The sequence below is a fragment of the Schistocerca serialis genome, chromosome 11 (genome assembly GCF_023864345.2).
Source record: "Schistocerca serialis cubense isolate TAMUIC-IGC-003099 chromosome 11, iqSchSeri2.2, whole genome shotgun sequence".
NCBI lineage: Eukaryota > Metazoa > Arthropoda > Insecta > Orthoptera > Acrididae > Schistocerca > Schistocerca serialis.
The window spans coordinates 151,704,884-151,723,639 of NC_064648.1; the positions used below are offsets into that span (position 1 = coordinate 151,704,884).

The following is an 18,756-nucleotide window of genomic DNA, read 5'->3' on the forward strand; positions in this document are numbered from 1 at the left end:
CAATGAACTGTTCAGTTTCTGTTTCGTAGGTGAAATGTCAATGTATGTTGCAGAGGAGCGGGTGAGATGATGACCCGGGCACCCGTGAAGGTGACTCTGAGTGAGGGTCCGTACCACGTCGCCCAGTTCCGTGACAGCGCCCGCGAGTTCGACCTCACCAAGGAGTCCGACTTGGCCGAGCTACGGAGGGAGGTAATCCCGCTTCAGAGCTTTCGTTTCCTGTCTACACTTTACTGTTATCGTCAAGCAATTATGGCCAACTGACTTAACACCATTGTGCCAAACTTATCTTTAAAACAATCTCACCAACAAATAAATTTTGAAAAAATTAGATCCTCTTCTGTGTCGTTTAAAAATCTCATTCCCGGCTGTCCTGACGGTCTTCGTCCTTTGGGGGGATTCTTCTAACACAGTGTTGACGTATCTATTTTTGTGACCTCTCATTACATGATTAATCCACTTATGGTTGATTCACACTTGATGGAACAGAATGTCAAAACATTCCTCGGCACATTTGAAATCACTGCATTCACAGTGGCCATCAACGGAACGGAACGGGGCGGGACGGAACAGAACAGTATCACCGTCAAGGTTTCTCGGGCAGAAAGTTTTGATGTTGATGGTGGGGAGGTGGTATCATTGTATGAAGGCTTTCACGAACGGATGACGTATCTTCTGGTAAACCTTCCGGGATGTAAGGTCGTGGTCCATGAAACTCTTCAGCTGGATGTCCAGCGCAGCTCTGGACGAAACGTTAGGAGCTGAAGAGCCGGCAAGACTCACCGGAGGAGAAACACCCCTCTGAAGATGTCCAGCGCAGCTCTGGACGAAACGTTAGGAGCTGAAGAGTTTCATGGACCACGACCTTACATCCCGGAAGGTTTACCAGAAGATAGGTGGTATCATTGCCTGCTAACATTGGAAGTTAACCTATTTTCGCCATGTTCAGTCATGTTACAGTAGTGCATTTAATGCTTTTGAATGTTCTTAGTCTTTATTGTATTATTTTCATTTGTTTTTGCAACACATTACAAATTTTCCATGACAGCTTGGATATTTTCTTCCATTGAGTGTTCCAACATAAGAGGTCAGATATCTCAAAGCAAAAATTGGATTTGGTTTTGCAATAATTAGACAAAGAAATAGTCTACACTGTGTGCAAATTAGAACATAAAGTTAAGTAATCTCTATTTAACAGTTGAAAGTCAGGTTGGTTGAAGGAGAAAAATGGATGTGTTTTTAAATTAATTGGAACTTAGTAGAAAAGGAAAAAAAATGATGGCTAAGCTGAACAGGCTTCATGTATTGACTTGTTTGATAGCTATAATTTCCTGGTGTGTGTGTGGAGGGGGGGGGGGGGAGTAGAGGGGGAGGGGTAAGTGAGTGCTTTGAAATGTTTGGACGACACTTCCCTTGTTTTCTTTCTTAGCAGTTTACCGCACAAACTTTATCAAGAGCATCCATTATGAAGTTTGCTTTGGCTATTAATAAATGTTAACATTGTTAGTTCCTACTATGTTCTGACTTTTTGTACCGTGGACAGTGTATTACAGCCGGCCAGTGTGGCCTAGCGGTTCTAGGCACTTCAGTCTGGAACTGCGCGACCGCTACGGTCGCAGGTTCGAATCCTGCCTTGAGCATGGATGTGTGTAATGTCCTTAGGTTAGTTAGGTTTAAGTAGTTCTAAGTTCTAGGGGACTGATGACCTCAGATGTTAAGTCACATAGTGCTCAGAGCCATTTGAACCATTTTGAACAGTGTATTACCACCTCACTTTGACTATTCATCACTGGGCTAAGTGAACTGACATTGTGTTGACTTTCCTCTAGTGTGAACACCCCAACATTTGATGGTGACATCACCTGCCATTCTGATCCATTCCATTAATATGTAGTGTAAAATGACCTTTAATCCTTTTGGCTTTTGTTATTATTACTAAGCCATGTTCTTTAAGTATGTTATGTATTCTTTGTGTGTGTGTGTGTGTGTGTGTGTGTGTGTGTGTGTGTGTGGTCCTGTTCCTGTTCCTGAATTCACCATTCATTACTCATAGAATCTTTCAAGATGCCAAATATGTTGTGAAATATACTGTGCAAAATAAAGTACCACTTTTTCAAAACCCCTCCATTGTCTCCCATTATGACGCATGAGCTTGAAATTTGGGTCAGAAATGCCTACAATCTTCCTGTGTAATGGTGCAAAAGCTCAGTGTCCTGAGACATCACGCCTGAGCTCACTGACACTTCAAACGGCAATGAGGTGTAATGTACAGGGTAGTCAGAAACAGTCCCAAAAACTTGTAAGGGTGTTGCAGGGTAGATTGTGCTGCAAAATAATTGAAAAGAAAAAAAATTTATTCGCTGTGCCATTTCCGAGTTGTACTGTATATCATGGTAGTTAGCCAATCAGGTCTTTGTACATACAGGCATCTGTTGGTCCACGAGTTACCACATGTTCAAATACTCATTACTAGTTAAAATGTGCCTTTTTCAGAAGTCAAAAATGTGAGCTCGGTGAGCAAAAGCTACATCCATTTGGGTTGAGGAAACCAAGTGTACACACCCATTTGGTGACACTGACTCTGGTAGGCTGCTTGAATTTGTGCACGATGATTTGATTGGTTACATTCAATGTTAAATTACTCAGAAATGGCATACTGTATTGAATTTATTTCTTAACAGTTATTTGTCAGCACAACCTACCGTGCAACGCCCTTACAAGCTGCAATTTCCATGAAAATGCTATGAAATGAAGTGTCCATTTGGATGCACTTTAATAACTTTCAGATGTCTTGTCCACACTTTGTGTTATTTCCAAAATAATCTTAAACATTTTGACACTCCATCGTTTTCAGAGCCTATAAAATGCAACACCAAATTGGTCTCAAAAGATGTCAAAATACACACACCAAAAAAAGTTTTGCATTACCTCAGGTCTGACAGTTCCGGAACCTGTACAGAAAATTGAAATAGAGATCAACATAAACATCATTTCTGCCCTTTTTTATTGCTCATGAAAACAACACATTGCATGTTGTACCAACATACAGCGAGACCTTCAGAGGTGGTGGTGGTCGAGATTTCTGTGCACACCGGTACCTCTAATACCCAGTAGCATGTCCTCTTGCATTGATGCATGCCTGTATTCATCGTGGTGTACTATCCACAGCTTCATCAAGGCACTGTTGGTCCAGATTGTCCCACTCCTCAACAGCGATTTGGCGTAGCTCCCTCAAAGTGGTTTGTGGGTCACGTTGTCCATAAAAGCTCTTTTCAATCTATCCCAAGCATGTTCAATAGGGTTCATGTCTGGTGAACATGCTGGCCACTCTAGTCGAGTGATGTTGTTATCCCGAAGGGGGAAATCATTCACAAGATGTGCACGATGGGAGCGCGGATTGTCGTATATGAAGACAAATGCCTCGCCAATATGGTTGCACTATCAGTTGGAGGATGGCATTACGTATCGTACAGCCTTTATGGCGCTTTCCATGTCCACCAGCGGCGTATGTTGGCCCTACGTAATGCCACCCCAAAATATCAGGGAACCTCCACGCTGCACTCGCTGGTCAGTGTGTTTAAGGCGTTCAACCTGAGCCTCCAAACACGTCTCTGACAATTGTCTGGTTGAAGGCATATGCAACTCTCATTGGTGAAGAGAACATGATGCCAATACTGAGTGATCCATTCGGCATGTTGTTGGGCCCATCTGTACTGTGCTGCACGGTGTCTGGTTGCAAAGATGGACCTTGCCATGGATGTTGGGTGTGAAGTTGCACATCATGCAGCGTATTGCGCACAGTTTGAGTCGTAATACGACGTCCTGTGGCTGCACGAAAAGCATTATTCAACATGCTGGCATCGCTGTCATGGTTCCTCTGAGCCATAATCCGTAGGTAGCGATCATCCACTGCAGTAGTAGCCCTTGGGCAGCCTGAGGGCAGCATGTCATCAACAGTTCTTGTCTCCCTCTATCACCTCCATGTCCGAACAAAATTGCTTTGTTTCACTCTGAGATGCCTGGACACTTCCCTTGTTGAGAGCCCTTCCTGGCACAAAGTAACAATGCGGATGTGATTGAACCGTGGTACTGACCGTCTTGGCTACAGACAACACTGGCCGTGTACCTCCTTCCTGGTGGAATGACTGGAACTGATCGGCTGTCAGACCCCTTCCATCTAATAGGCACTGCTAATGCATGGTTGTTTACATCTTTGGGTGGGTTTAGTGACATCTCTGAATAGTATCAACAGTCGATGTCTGTCTTCAGGAGTTCTGGGAACGGGGGTAACGCAAAACTTTTTTTGGTGTGTGTATGTTACATTTCATCATTGGTTGTAGGCATAGTATAATGAGTAAAATATGCTTTCCTAGCTTACCAGCGTTATGTCAGTCATATAAAATCATTCATTAGATACATTGTACCTTGTCAACATTCTCATTGACAAGACAAAGTGCAAAGTCCCACCAAGGAAGAAATTGGCAACTAAGTTGACTAAACCACATGGTACATGTTGCATTTTGAGAGTTGGCTTCCACCTCCACCAGCTAAAATATTTCAAAATTTGATCAGAATAAAGTTTGTAACTGTCCCAGATTGTTCTTTGGAGAGGCACAACAGAGGATGTAGATGGGTGGAATTTTAGAAAATGTAAATTGCATATCACAATATGATAACCACTCACTGCTGTACGATTGATTAAAAATATTGGACTTCATTCTCTGAATGACTGGAGGCTCTGGTCGTATGATAAGGAAAAATTAAAATTGCAAATTAGTAATAAAATCATGCCAGTGACAGATTGGTGTCACATCGGAATTTTTCTTCTTCCTCACAAGCCGAAAATCAGAACTTGTAACAATAAATATAGCAGAAACATGTGATATGGTGAATTAATAAGGATGCAACATGTTGTTAACTCAAGTCAGTTTGTATATTAGAAATCATTAATAACTACAGTGTATGTTGCTTACATTCTGACGGCTGAAAGAGGAAAGACGAATGCAAACATTCATCCTTCTCATAGCTGCTCTCTGAAAAAAACTGAAGGTCACGCTTTCTTTAATTTAGGCAGATAATGCAACTATGAACAGTGACTCTTTGGCCACAAATCTGTACTCAAAATTTTTCATAAAAAATTATTTTTAAAAAGGGATATTGCAGTTTGTTTGTTCACAACTACAGTTTCATTATCATAGCAATTTCACCAATAAACAGTTCATCGAAATCACTATACAGTGTTTTAAAAAAAGGTATCTTTTTTTTAATGGTTGAAAATAATACATTGGAAGAGGCTACTGAGTGGCACTAGAGTACATGAAGCAAATTGTCTGTTAACAGTTTTTGACAACTTACAGTGTGCAAAATACTAACATCAGTAAAAGTTCATAAATAGCATTTTATAATCATTCCAAAAGCACAGAAATACCAGTTGAGGCACACAGCACTCACTTATGAAGAACAGATGGCACTCACGCATTGCTATTTCCGCCAATGGGAGGAATTGCATAATTGCCATAGAGGAAATTCAAACAATTTGAGGAGGTGCAATCCTGGAGCCCCATAAATCAGTTCCATGAACAGTATGGATTGCCTTATCTAATTAATTTCGGAACCTCCAAACATTTTAACTAATACACAGTCCACTTAAAAACCAATTAAATATTACTGCTAATGGTACATTGGCAATTGTGCTACCTGGCATAATGTGATCACTTTTATTTATATCACACATCACAGTTTTTTTCTAGGAATCAGAGATAACTTCTACACAGAAGTATAACTATACGACGAACCATAAAATATGTACACACACACACACACACACACACACACACACACACAGAGAGAGAGAGAGAGAGAGAGAGAGAGAGAGAGAGAGAGAGAGAGAGAGAGAGAGAGGGGGGGGGGGGGGGGGAGGAATGGGAGGGAGGGATAAGAAAGTAATAAATATAGATTGAAGGTAAATTGATCTATGTTATTTAATTGTGATCCCAATTGATGGTTCCAGTTGCAGGTAACTTATCTAATGGCTTAAAGGAGCAACAAAAACTTCATTATCTATATTTATAGAATTATTGACCAATTTTGAAAATTTGAAATGTCATAATTTACTCAATAAGAGATATAATCTTACATTAAAGGTTTAACATAATAGGAGAATTATTGCAATATTTGTAATTGTGTATACTGCATGTCTCAAGGCAGCATGACTCATTGCACACCAGTTACCCAGACCATCTTCACGCAGTATTTGAGAATGAGAGTACTTAGTGGTTTCCAACACATTTTATACATAATATCAGGCCTTTACAAAAACTTTTTCCCTCTGAGACTCCCTACAGAATGATGAAATGAAATAGTTTATTGCCTACTAAATTTTTGCTGTTAATGCACTAGAACTTCAGTATCTGATATGATGCTTTAATGTATTACATCTTTACTACTAATTCTATTTGTAACACACCGTATGGCAGATACTGTCCACATGTACCACTAAGTGTATGTGCAAAATTATATCACTGTACAACACACAATTCAGGAGATATGACATCATAAGTGTAGAGATGCGTGAAAAACTAGCTTTTGCTTAAAATGGAGCACAAATTACCCAGACAGAGGTTTAGTGGTAGATGAGGAAAGGGAAAAATTAGTATTTTGTTATGAGTAGTATTAGGGCAAGTGCATGTCTTCCACATTGTTATATTTCAGGACGTCGGCCTAATGATCTTTATTTTTTTCGCAGGTCGAGATCCGCATGCGGAACACCGTAAGGGATGGAAAGACAGTGAGCAGTGAGGTGATCTCGATGACAGTGAAGGGTCCCGGCCTGCACAGGATGGTGCTCGTCGACCTGCCGGGCATTATCAGTGTGAGTGTCGTAGTGTACTGTCTGTGGGATAGCCGAGGTGAGCTGTCGGACGAGTGTGTGGGTTTTGTTCAATTTTGAGTGTGACTAGATAGGGAACCACACTGGGTGGATGTGATCTCGGCCAGTAGCGAAGCGAGTGTCGCTATCTGGTGGAGTTGCTAGTAATTCTGTTGAATTGTGGTTTGGCTGTGGAGCTGGAACCTCATGGGTTGGTCTCCTCTGACCTGCACCAACTGAGCAGCTCGGCAGACTCTTGTTGCCTACTGAATGTTGTGGTCAGTGTCTGGTACACTTATTTAGGGGTTAGAGAATTCACGTTGTCACATAGCTAACACAAATAATTTGTCCTTAGATGTAGTTAGTGATTAAAGAACTCTGGTTTAAACTCAACAAAGATTGACTGATCTTTAACTTGCACGTAGGAGAGTAGTGAGCAAACGGAATCTCACCAGAATATTACACAGTATCCGTTAAACTTCGGTTACACAATAAATCACTCAAATCTAAAGGCCGTAAATTCAACTAAATATCTAGGAATTACTATTACAAACAACTTAATTGGAAGGAATACATAGAAAATGTTATGGGGAAGGCTAACCAAAGACTGTGTTTTATTAGCAGGACACTTAGAAAATGTAACAGCTGTACTAAAAAGACTGCCTACACTACGCTTGTCTGTCCTCGTTTAGAATACTGCTGCCTGGTATGGGATCCTTACCAGATAGGATTGACGGAGTACATTGAAAAAGTTCGAAGAAGGGCAGCATGTTTTGTATTATCGCAAAACAGGGGAGAGAGTGTCACTGAAATGATACAGGATTTGAAATGTACATCATTAAAACAAAGGCATTTCTCGTTGTGGAGAAATCTCACAAAATTCCGATCACCAACTTTCTCCTTTGGTGCCTACATAGGGAGAAAAGATCACATGATAAAATAAGGAAAATCAGAGCTCCATCAAAGATATAGGTGTTCGTTCTTTCTGTGTGCTATACGAGATTGGAATAATTGAAAATAGTGAAGGTGCTTCGATGAACCCTTTGCCAGGCACTTCAATGTGATTTGCAGAGTATCGATGTAGATGTAGATGTAGAACACTTGGATATTGATAAATATAGAAGGTTGTAGAATTGAATATTCAAATTAAAATTTACTAGGGGCTGGTGTTTACCAAACTCGTGACCATTTACACTTGATTCCAACACTTTATCCACAAAACTGTAGTGATATTAGATTCTTTGTCTTCACCTGTGATCATTTACTTAAGGTGTTTCCCCAGTACCAATTACAAAAAGACAAATTAAAACAATTATCCTATTCAGTGACCTATTATTTTCTTCCAGACTTGTTTGGAGGGCATGTACCCTGTTTATTGTGGGGATCAGTAACTTACATGAGTATTTCTTTTGCTGTTATAGTGTTGCCATTGTTATTTCAATGTTTAGATTTATCTCGAGCAGTGTATACTAAATATTATTCCACCTGTCACCATTTGCTTATTTGTCTGCACGTGCAGCAGTCACTGACTTCTTCACCTGATTGTGCAGTATCAGGTGGAAGACAATGACAGAACAAACTGTACTTAAATCTTCATCTCAAAGTAAAAACACTACTTACAAACTCTGAGTTCAGAAATCAAACTGAAAACTGTCAGTTCCTAACAACAGACCAGGAGGAATCTACAATACAGTTCTCTATTGTCTCCCAACTCAATACAGACATTATTCTGTTTGCTTGCTTTCATTCCCACTATGATACGCAAATCCATTGTGCACCAGCAATTCGTCGAACGTACAGGTGCGCCCTCACAGGTACTACTTCTTATGAAGTTACTATGGTCGCCATCCTGTCTGGAAGAGTTGTGTGGTCTTTTAGTCTGTTTCTCCAAATGAAAATAAATAATACATCCACACATTAGTTGTAATCTTCTATGTAGCAATATTTACTTTTTTTTTTTTTTTTTTTTTTTAAGTAACTTCCGTCGTTAAGGAATATGTAAGGATACACATAATTCTGCTAGAATGATAAGTAACTCTACACTAGATGTAGCCAGTTGTCTGCCTTAATTTAATTTTAAATATGTTCCACTGAGACATCAGTACAATGAAGTGTATGGCAGATGACTCATTATGTTCAGGTAAATAAATTTCATATAATCCACCCTTCTACCTGGGATGTGGGTGCAAGCCTTTGAAATGTGTCATGGAAGAAACTACGGACAACTTGGAACCCTTACACAGAAAATGTTGTGGGGAAGGTGGGCCAAAGATTGTGTTTTGTTGGCTGAACACTTAAAAGATGCAACAAATCTAGTAAAGAGACTACCTACGCAACCGTTGTCGTCTGCCCTCATCTTAAGTATTGCTGTGCAGCATGTGATCCTTACCAGTTAAAACTGACAGAGGACATATAAAAAGTTCAGAGACTGGCAGCTTGCTTAGTATTATTTGAAAATGGGGAGAGTATGTCATAGATATGATAAATGGGTAGATGTGGCAGTAATTAAAACAGAACTGTTTTTTGTTGTAACAGCATCTGGTCATAGAATTTTAATTACCAACTTCTTCCTCTAAATTTGAAAATATTGTTTAGAGTCCAACCTACATAGATAGAAATGACTGTTGCTAGAAAATAAGAGAAATCAGAGCTCGCGCAGAAAAATTAATTTTTGTTTTGTACTGTTTGAGACTGTAGCAGTAGATATATATTCTTAAACTGGTTCGATGCCCCCTCTGCCAAACACTTTAAGGGCGAATTGCAGAGTAATGATGTAAATGAAGATGTAGGAAATAAAAGTTTACCATTGCCGATAAATGTTGTAATTAGCTTGTGTACTGTATCTAATTGCAATTTCCAAATGACTGTCTGACATGGATGACTTAAAGGTCATTGACATTCAGTTTGGAAACAATTTGAAATAAGTCCTGACAGGGGGTAGCACTCTCCAGGAAATGACCTATATACATAAATATGAGAGGATGATATATGAGAGTGCCCGTGTTCGTAAGTTTTTTTTTTAAATTGTACATTTAAGCCACAGATCATGCAGGGGTATCATTAATGGGTTGGGCATATTACCAAGTTGACATCAGACAATCTGTTTAATAACAGTACCAAGTTGACATCAGACAATCTGTTTAAAAACAGAGAAAATTTGGATTGTAGAAAACCAGAAACCTAAACTAGTTGTTATACACAATTACACATACTTGAATATGTTAAATAGTAAGTAATCAACCAAATATGCTCAGAGAGGCACTCAAAATATAAAAATGTCTGCACTACAGTTGTTGTAACTGAAAGCTACAAGTAAGTATGTAATTCTATGAAGTTGGTATCTCTTACATCCATAAAATATTATTAAAACTATTCACAGCATAGAATTGATGGTGAGGAAAGCCTTCTCAGAGTGAAAACTAGTAGGAAACTAGTGCCACGATCCGGCCTCACATGGGTAGCATGAAATATCAGCGGCTGGAAAACTTGTTTGGCATAGCAGTTATTTTGTTTATGGGCCGCTGGCAAGAGTTATGATTAAAATTCAGAGAACTATGTTAGGTAACTTAAGATAAACTCTGAATACTATTATAACTAAATTATTTAAGCAGCGCACACCAGGGAAGTTCTCAGGAGGCACTACTTACTTGACAGTCATCGTCATAGTTCACCCGATTTACACAAAATGTTTATAAATCACACGAAAACATTCCTTATGAATCACTCTGTATATTAATGAGAACAGTATCAAAATCCATACAATACTTCCTGAGATTAGCCTTCACACACCGACAGAAAAATATGTCGGGGGACTTTAATTTACTAATTTGTATACATTATGTACCTACTGGTGTAGAGGTGTAGATAAGCTACATATACACTATTTTAGAAGTGGGACAGGTGAAGCTTGCCTGATTATGCTCTTTGCAAGTAGCAAACTGATGACTAGCAGTTGCAAAAGTAGTTAAATGGCCAGAATGAAGCTACTATTAAATAGATTTGAAGCAACAGGAAGAAAAAAGGGGGGCAGGAGGAGGGCCATGTGGCATGACGACCTGGCAAGAAAAGAAAACCTGACGAAGAAAAAGGTAAACAAACTGGGGAGAAGAGACAACATACGGGCTAGAAACACTTCAAAAAACGCTGTGATGTGGAAGTGTCTTTGCCTTTCAGTAAGTTGTTGTTGTTGTGGTCTTCAGTTCTGAGACTGGTTTGATGCAGCTCTCCATGCTACCCTATCCTGTGCAAGTTTCTTCATCTCCCAGTACCTACTGCGACCTACATCCTTCTGAATCTGCTTAGTGTATTCGTCTCTTGGTCTCCCTCTACGATTTTTACCCTCCACGCTGCCCTCCAATGCTAAATTTGTGATCCCTTGATGCCTCAAAACATGTCCTACCAACCGATCCCTTCTTCTAGTCAAGTTGTGCCACAAACTCCTCTTCTCCCCAATTCTATTCAATACCTCCTCATTAATTATGTGATCTACCCATCTAATCTTCAGCATTCTTCTGTAGCACCACATTTAGAAAGCTTCTATTCTCTTCATGTCCAAACTATTTATCGTCCATGTTTCACTTCCATACATGGCTACACTCCATACAAATACTTTCAGAAACGACTTCCTGACACTTAAATCTATACTCGATGTTAACAAATTTCTCTTCTTCAGAAATGCTTTCCTTGCCATTGCCAGTCTACATTTTATATCTTCTCTACTCTACATTTTATATCTTCTCTACTTCGACCATCATCAGTTATTTTGCTCCCCAAATAGCAAAACTCATTCACTACTTTAAGTGTCTCATTTCCTAATCTAATTCCCTCAGCATCACTCGACTCAATTCGGCTACATTCCATTATCCTCATTTTGCTTTTGTTGATGTTCATCTTATATCCTCCTTTCAAGACACTTTCCATTCCGTTCAACTGCTCTTCCAAGTCCTTTGCCGTCTGACAGAATTACAATGTCATCGGCGAACCTCAAAGTTTTTATTTCTTCTCCATGGATTTTAATACCTACTCCGAATTTTTCTTTTGTTTCCTTTACTGCTTGCTCAACATACAGATTGAATAACATCGGGGAGAGGCTACAACCCTGTCTCACTCCCTTCCCAACCACTGCTTCCCTTTCATGTCCCTCGACTCTTATAACTGCCATCTGCTTTCTATACAGATGGTATATAGCCTTTCGCTCCCTGTATTTTACCCCTGCCACCTTCAGAATTTGAAAGAGAGTGTTCCAGTCAACATTGTCAAAAGCTTCCTCTAAGTCTACAAATGCTAGAAACGTAGGTTTGCCTTTCTTTAATCTTTCTTCTAAGATAAGTCGTAAGGTCAGTATTGCCTCACGTGTTCCAATATTTCTACGGAATCCAAACTGATCTTCCCCGATGTCGGCTTGTACCAGTTTTTCCATTCGTCTGTAAAGAATTCATGTTAGTATTTTGCAGCTGCGACTTATTAAACTGATAGTTTGGTAATTTTCACATCTGTCAACACCTGCTTTCTTTGGGATTGGAATTATTATATTCTTCTTGAAGTCTGAGGGTATTTCGCCTGTTTCGTACATCTTGCTCACCAGATGCTAGAGTTTTGTCACGACTGGCTCTCCCAAGGCCGTCAGTAGTTCTAATGGAATGTTGTCTACTCCCGGGGTCTTGTTTCGGCTCAGGTCTTTCAATGCTCTGTCAAACTCTTCACGCAGTATCGTATCTCCCATTTCATCTTCATCTACATTCTCTTCCATTTCTATAATATTGTCCTCAAGTACATCGCCCTTGTATAGATCCTCTATATACTCCTTCCACTTTTCTGCTTTCCCTTCTTTGCTTAGAACTGGGTTTCCATCTGAGCTCCTGATATTCATACAAGTGGTTCTCTTTTCTCCAAAGGTCTCTTTAATTTTCCTGTAGGCAGTATCTATCTTACCCCTAGTGAGATAAGCCTGTACATCCTTACATTTGTCCTCTAGCCATCCCTGCTTAGCCATTTTGTTCTTCCTGTCGATCTCATTTTTGAGATGTTTGTATTCCTTTTTGCCTGCTTCATTTACTGCATTTTTATATTTTCTCCTTTCATCAATTAAATTCAATATTTCTTCTGTTACCCAGTTTATTTCTACTAGCCCTTGTCTTTTTACCTACTTGATCCTCTGCTGCCTTCACTATTTCATTCCTCAAAGCTACCCATTCTTCTTCTACTGTATTTCTTTCCCCCACTGCTGCCAATTGTTCCCTTATGCTCTCCCTGAAATTCTCCTCTTTCATTTCTTAGCCCCAATCCATATTCACCTACTATGTTTCCTTCTCTCCCTTTTCCAGCACCCGAATTCCAGTCACCCATGACTATTAAATTTTCGTCTCCCTTCACTATCTGAATAATTTCTTTTATCTCGTCATACATTTCATCAATTTCTTCGTCATCTGCAGAGCTAGTCAGCATATAAACTTGTACCACTGTAGTAGGTGTGGGCTTCGTGTCTATCTTGGCCACAATAATGCATTCACTATGCTGTTTGTAGTAGCACGCCTTTGAGTAAGTGAGAAAAAATAATAATGTAGAATTAAATTTCTGATGTTGTGTATGTACTTTCTGTTGATAATGCTTTATAATACAGTGGCATAATATGGCAGAGGAGTAAGTGTCAGCTAAATATGTGCAGACGCAGACAACCGACATGGCCACAGACACGCGGGAGGCGATCCGGCAGATGTCACAGGCGTACATGTCGAACCCGAATGCCATCATCCTGTGCATCCAGGACGGCTCGGTGGATGCGGAGCGCTCCAACGTGACCGACCTCGTCGCACAGATGGACCCTCAGGGCAAGCGCACCATCTTCGTGCTCACCAAGGTCGACATGGCCGAGGAGTCGCTCGCCAATCCGGAGAGGGTGAGTACGTTTCAGTTATACACACATTCTGTGGGTCATAATTGTGATTTTTCCGTATGATGTGGAACTAGAAAGTTTCACAATTACAGTTTGAAAAGCGAAATTGTGTCGGGGGTGAATCAAAATTAAAATTATTAATATTCTCTCTCTTCTCCTTTCTCAGTTTTCATAAGCAACAACTATGTAATATTTATCAAATTTGAACGTGTTCTCCTTTCTGTATAACATTTCTCTGATCATTGCAGCTTAATTTTTTCGACGTCTCAAAACTAAAATTCACATCAGTAGTGGTTTAGTGATTTCTTCTTACGAAACCAAAAGTTTTGCAAAAATCAAATGGTGGAAAGTCCAGGATGGAATAACAGCAATGTGGAAAGGACATACTTTTACTCATCAGGTAGAAGAGGGGTTCAGTCACAGACTGGCACAATGAAAAAAGTACTAGAAATATTTAAGCTTTCAAACAAAATTATTCTTCAGGCGTGTAACTCTCAACATTCAGACAGCAACTTACACACACGTGGTTACTTTATCTGGATACTGAGGCCCACCTGTGACTGCATCTGATGTGAGCAGCTGCCTGTTGAGGTAGGTGATGAGGGTAAGGAGGGGAGTATTCCTTTCATTGTGCCTGTCTGCGACTCACTTCCTCCTATATCTGGTGGATTTTACATAAATTGTATTTGTCTTATTAGTATTGTTGTTTTTCACATCTTTGGAATTACATGGGGATGGCATACTTGGAGCTTCTCACAGACAGTCCATATAGTGTTGATTGCTCCCTGCAGTGCCTACTGTGACTGCGGGATTTCTGTTGTCGAATTCTTTCCGTTGCACGTCTCGTGGGGAGTACGCCAACCAAATAATAAAAATATAAAACAAATATCTGAACTTACATAGACATTCATCTATGTATAAGTAAAAGGGGTTTGGAATGCCCTTTTTCTCTTTAAGTATGATTAAAATTACTATAAAATTAGTTGTACACATTTAATTTTTTTTATTTAGTAAGTTTTTCCTCCACACAACAGTTTTTCTTCAACATAACCAATACTCGAAAATTACTGCGTTTGTTACATAAGATCTTAATTTATCTCCTCAGGATGTCCCTCCAGGTGTTTCAATCTTGTAGATCTTGTTCCTCTGCCCCAAGTCTTCTCACTGTCAAGTGTACATTTTGGAGCCAGGTGGTCATAGGAAATCCTCTTCTCTTTTCCCCTCCAGTTCCCATTCCAGGATCAATTCTGGTATTCTGGTTTCCTCCATTCTTCTTTTTCTTGTATCAATCACATCATGTATTCTTTCTCGTACTTCCATTCTCTTAATTATTTCATTATTTCTTATTTTCTCTTTACTAGAAATTCTTGCGGACCTTCTTCAGAAGTCCATTTCTGCTGCTTGCAGTTTTTTTTTGCATTTCAGATTAATAGTCCAAGTCTCCAGCCCATACATAACTATGCTCTCTAGTATCAATTTATATATGATTCTTATGATTAGTTATTAAATTTCTGCGCCACAAGATTGAGTTCAGCATCCCAATAATCTTCCTTCAACTGCTAATTCTTTTATTAATTTCTAACTGTGATTTTTCACTCCAACTTTAAAGTGGATTCCAAATAACAAAAGTATTGGCCACCTTAATTTTCTTTTCTCCTATGCATAAGTAATCAGGATCATTATTGAGGTATTCTGTGTTCTGATAGTTAATCTTTAGTTCTCAGTTCCTGATTTCCATTGCTAACTGGTTACATATATAATTTGCGTCCTCCCCATCTTGTGATATTACTACTTGATCATCCGCAAATAATAGGTGGTGTAAATAAACTCCATCTGTAATTTCTAGCCACATACCAGAGCTACAGACACATTCCTATAAACAAACACAAAATTAATTAGCTGTATGACTACCCATCAAAAAGTACACCAGCTATGCAGCAATTTAGTTTTGCCATAAATCATTAGAGTAACTTGCATATGTCAAAATGGGTGTGAGAATTGCAACTGGCATGTTGACTTGCATGTGCAGATGAAGAAGATCCTGGCAGGCAAACTGTTCCCGATGAAGGCGTTGGGCTACTTTGCTGTGGTGACTGGTCGTGGCCAACAGGACGACTCCATCCAGAGCATCAAAGAGTATGAGGAGCGATTCTTCAGGAACTCCAAGCTCTTCAAGTGAGTCGAACATTACCAGTAATCACATTACGTGTTAAAGTTTTCTAATTAAGACCATTTTCTAGCATAGTGTTGCATAGTATCAGCTTTCAAACTGGAAACTGCTGATTACCTTTGCCCTTTACCTTTAGCTTTACCTTTGTGTGTGACCACTAAGGCTGTCAGTCCCTCCCCCCCTCTCTCTCTTTTCCCATTGAAATTCAAAATTGCTACACCACATTTCTATGAATAACTTTCAAGACTCTTTTTGATTTAACAGTTTGTATATTCTCTTCCACAATACATACATTAATCACATTACACTACCATCTTCTCAGTTCAGTATACAGAATAAGAATAATATATCAGAAGTTGATTTTGCATTCATCGCTCATATATATATATCTCTACTTTGGAAGTCTGCACATCTCTGAGACAGGTCTGGAATCTGGCAAATACTAATTTCCATGTCCAAGCAACTATTTCCTCTCACAAAGTCACTGCAGTCCCCATTATGTGTTGGAAGATCTACATTGGCCCCAGTGTAGGTCACCACATTCTGAATAAAAGTAGTATCCCCAACCAATAACTGTACCCTTACACCTGACACATTATTTTATTATTTTTAGTTGAGAGTATCATTTGTCTGTAAGAAGACGTAGGCATATCCATGAGTACTCTGGAATGGTACTTATCTCTATACTGTTCAGAAGGTGGTGTTGCTATAGTCCGATTAATATTACTTCATAGTTGATGTCTGTCACTTGCTACTACGGTGTTACCATATCGGCTGCTGCCTACCGCTCAGTTATAACTGACACACAAACGTGGCAGGTCCATTCACAAATGCTGTTAATGTGAAATGCAGAGCAATGTTGGAAGCGGCAACTGCGAGATATATTGGAAATGTGAGATGCTGTGTTGACAGCTGATTTTAAATGACCAATGAATGAACTGTGGCAGATGACACGTTTTGCAGTGTACCTAAGGAAATGGTGGTCAACAGTGTGCAGCAGATCTAAAAGCACGATCACTCTGTTCACAGTGATTAAAGCTAACCTCTACGACCAAACTCGAGACACACACAATGCAGTTTCAGTGCTAAAAGCAAACTGTAATTTCTTACTGTCATTGGTTACCTGAAACTGTCCTCACACTTGATACACGAGCTGACACTTTACCAACTGACGAGCAGTCCTTTTTGGTATTTTGTTAGAGATTATAGGCGACACAAGCAGATTGCAAATGGAAAAGGAATGATAGGAAGAAAAATAAGAGGAAATAAAAAAGTCAATATGATTGTGAAAATGACACGGAAAAGAACTAGTGATCAATAATAAATTTGAAACAGTTAATTGAATAACAATAATAATCAAACTTCCTGGCAGATTAAAACTGTGTGCCATGGCAGATATAGCGGAGACATGGCTTAGGTAGGAGACGAGATACTGGCAGAAGTAAAGCTGTGGGTACCGGGCGTGAGTCGTGCTTCGGTAGCTCAGCTGGTAGAGCACTTGCCCGCGAAAGGCAAAGGTCCCGAGTTCGAGTCTCGGTCGGGCACACAGTTTTAATCTGCCAGGAAGTTTCATATCAGCGCACACTCCGCTGCAGAGTGAAAATCTCATTCTGGAGACATCCCCCAGGCTGTGGCTAAGCCATGTCTCCGCTATATCCTTTCTTTCAGGAGTGCTAGTTCTGCAAGGTTCGCAGGAGAGCTTCTGTAAAGTTTGGAAGGTAGGAGACGAGATACTGGCAGAAGTAAAGCTGTGGGTACTGGGCGTGAGTCGTGCTTCGGTAGCTCATTTGGTAGAGCACTTGCCCGCGAAAGGCAAAGGTCCCGAGTTCGAGTCTCGGTCGGGCACACAGTTTTAATCTGCCAGGAAGTTTCATATCAGCGCACACTCCGCTGCAGAGTGAAAATCTCATTCTGAATAATAATCAAATCCTTATGGTCAGATTTAGAAATAAAAAATAATTCACTATTTTTGATGCACGAGGTAACCTACACGTGAGGTTTCAGTATTAACTGTTGCACTATGCAACCGTGCTATGTTATGTCGTTACCTGTATCACTCTGGTGATCCAATCGCAACGATGTGATTTGGTATCCAAACAAATAAAGAAAGAACGCCAGACGAGGAATTTCAACTGAACTGATGAATTGTTGTGGCAGTTTGGCAACGGCAAACATTTCAGGCGTGATGTTGAGTGCTGTTATTGGAGGAAACCAGCTCCAACACTTGAAGTATCAACTATGAAGTAATTTTAATCAGACTGTAGTCTGTTCAAAGTAGAGCAACTGCTAGCTAGTGAAGAGATTGTGACTAAATAAATATGGTGTAACAGGACACTTTTCACAGAAAAAATTCTACCTACCGTATTTACTCAAATCTAAGCTGCACCTGAAAAATGAGACTCGAAATCAAGGAAAAAAAAATTCCCGAATCTAAGCCGCACCTGAAATTTGAGACTCGAAATTTAAGGGGAGAGAGAAGTTTTAGGCCGCACCTCCAAATCGAAACAAAGTTGGTCCATTGTAATATGAGACACAATTTAGGTCAAATGAATGACGATACAGCTACAGTAGTTTGGTTCGAGTCGTAAGCTTAGCAGTTAAGCTTTACCAGGTAGCCATTGCTATGTGTCAGGCGCTCCGTCCGTATTTATACGGGTACCCGTCCTTTTCCAGGTACCCTTCCTTTTCCACGTGCTTCGCCTGGTTTGAATTGATTGCTTAATTTTCTTTGATCTGACAAGTGCCTTTTTCTTTGTTATAGGTGTTTACGTCACTCTAAGCTGAAGATGCATTACTGTACTGTGTCATGCATTGTTTGTCGAATTC

At 39.8% G+C, this 18,756-nt stretch overlaps 1 protein-coding gene across 3 annotated transcripts in view; it reads left to right on the plus strand.

Annotated features, from left to right (window-relative positions):
- The window catches only part of LOC126426882 (dynamin-like 120 kDa protein, mitochondrial), a 200,116-nt gene that overhangs the window by 111,119 nt on the left and 70,241 nt on the right, over nucleotides 1-18,756 (plus strand). For all 3 annotated transcript variants that reach the window (XM_050088928.1, XM_050088929.1, XM_050088930.1), the window contains 4 exons: nucleotides 54-192; nucleotides 6,746-6,871; nucleotides 13,533-13,763; nucleotides 15,790-15,935. In XM_050088928.1, coding sequence (XP_049944885.1) covers nucleotides 54-192; nucleotides 6,746-6,871; nucleotides 13,533-13,763; nucleotides 15,790-15,935 — 642 coding nt within the window. The remainder of the gene's footprint in view (nucleotides 1-53; nucleotides 193-6,745; nucleotides 6,872-13,532; nucleotides 13,764-15,789; nucleotides 15,936-18,756) is intronic.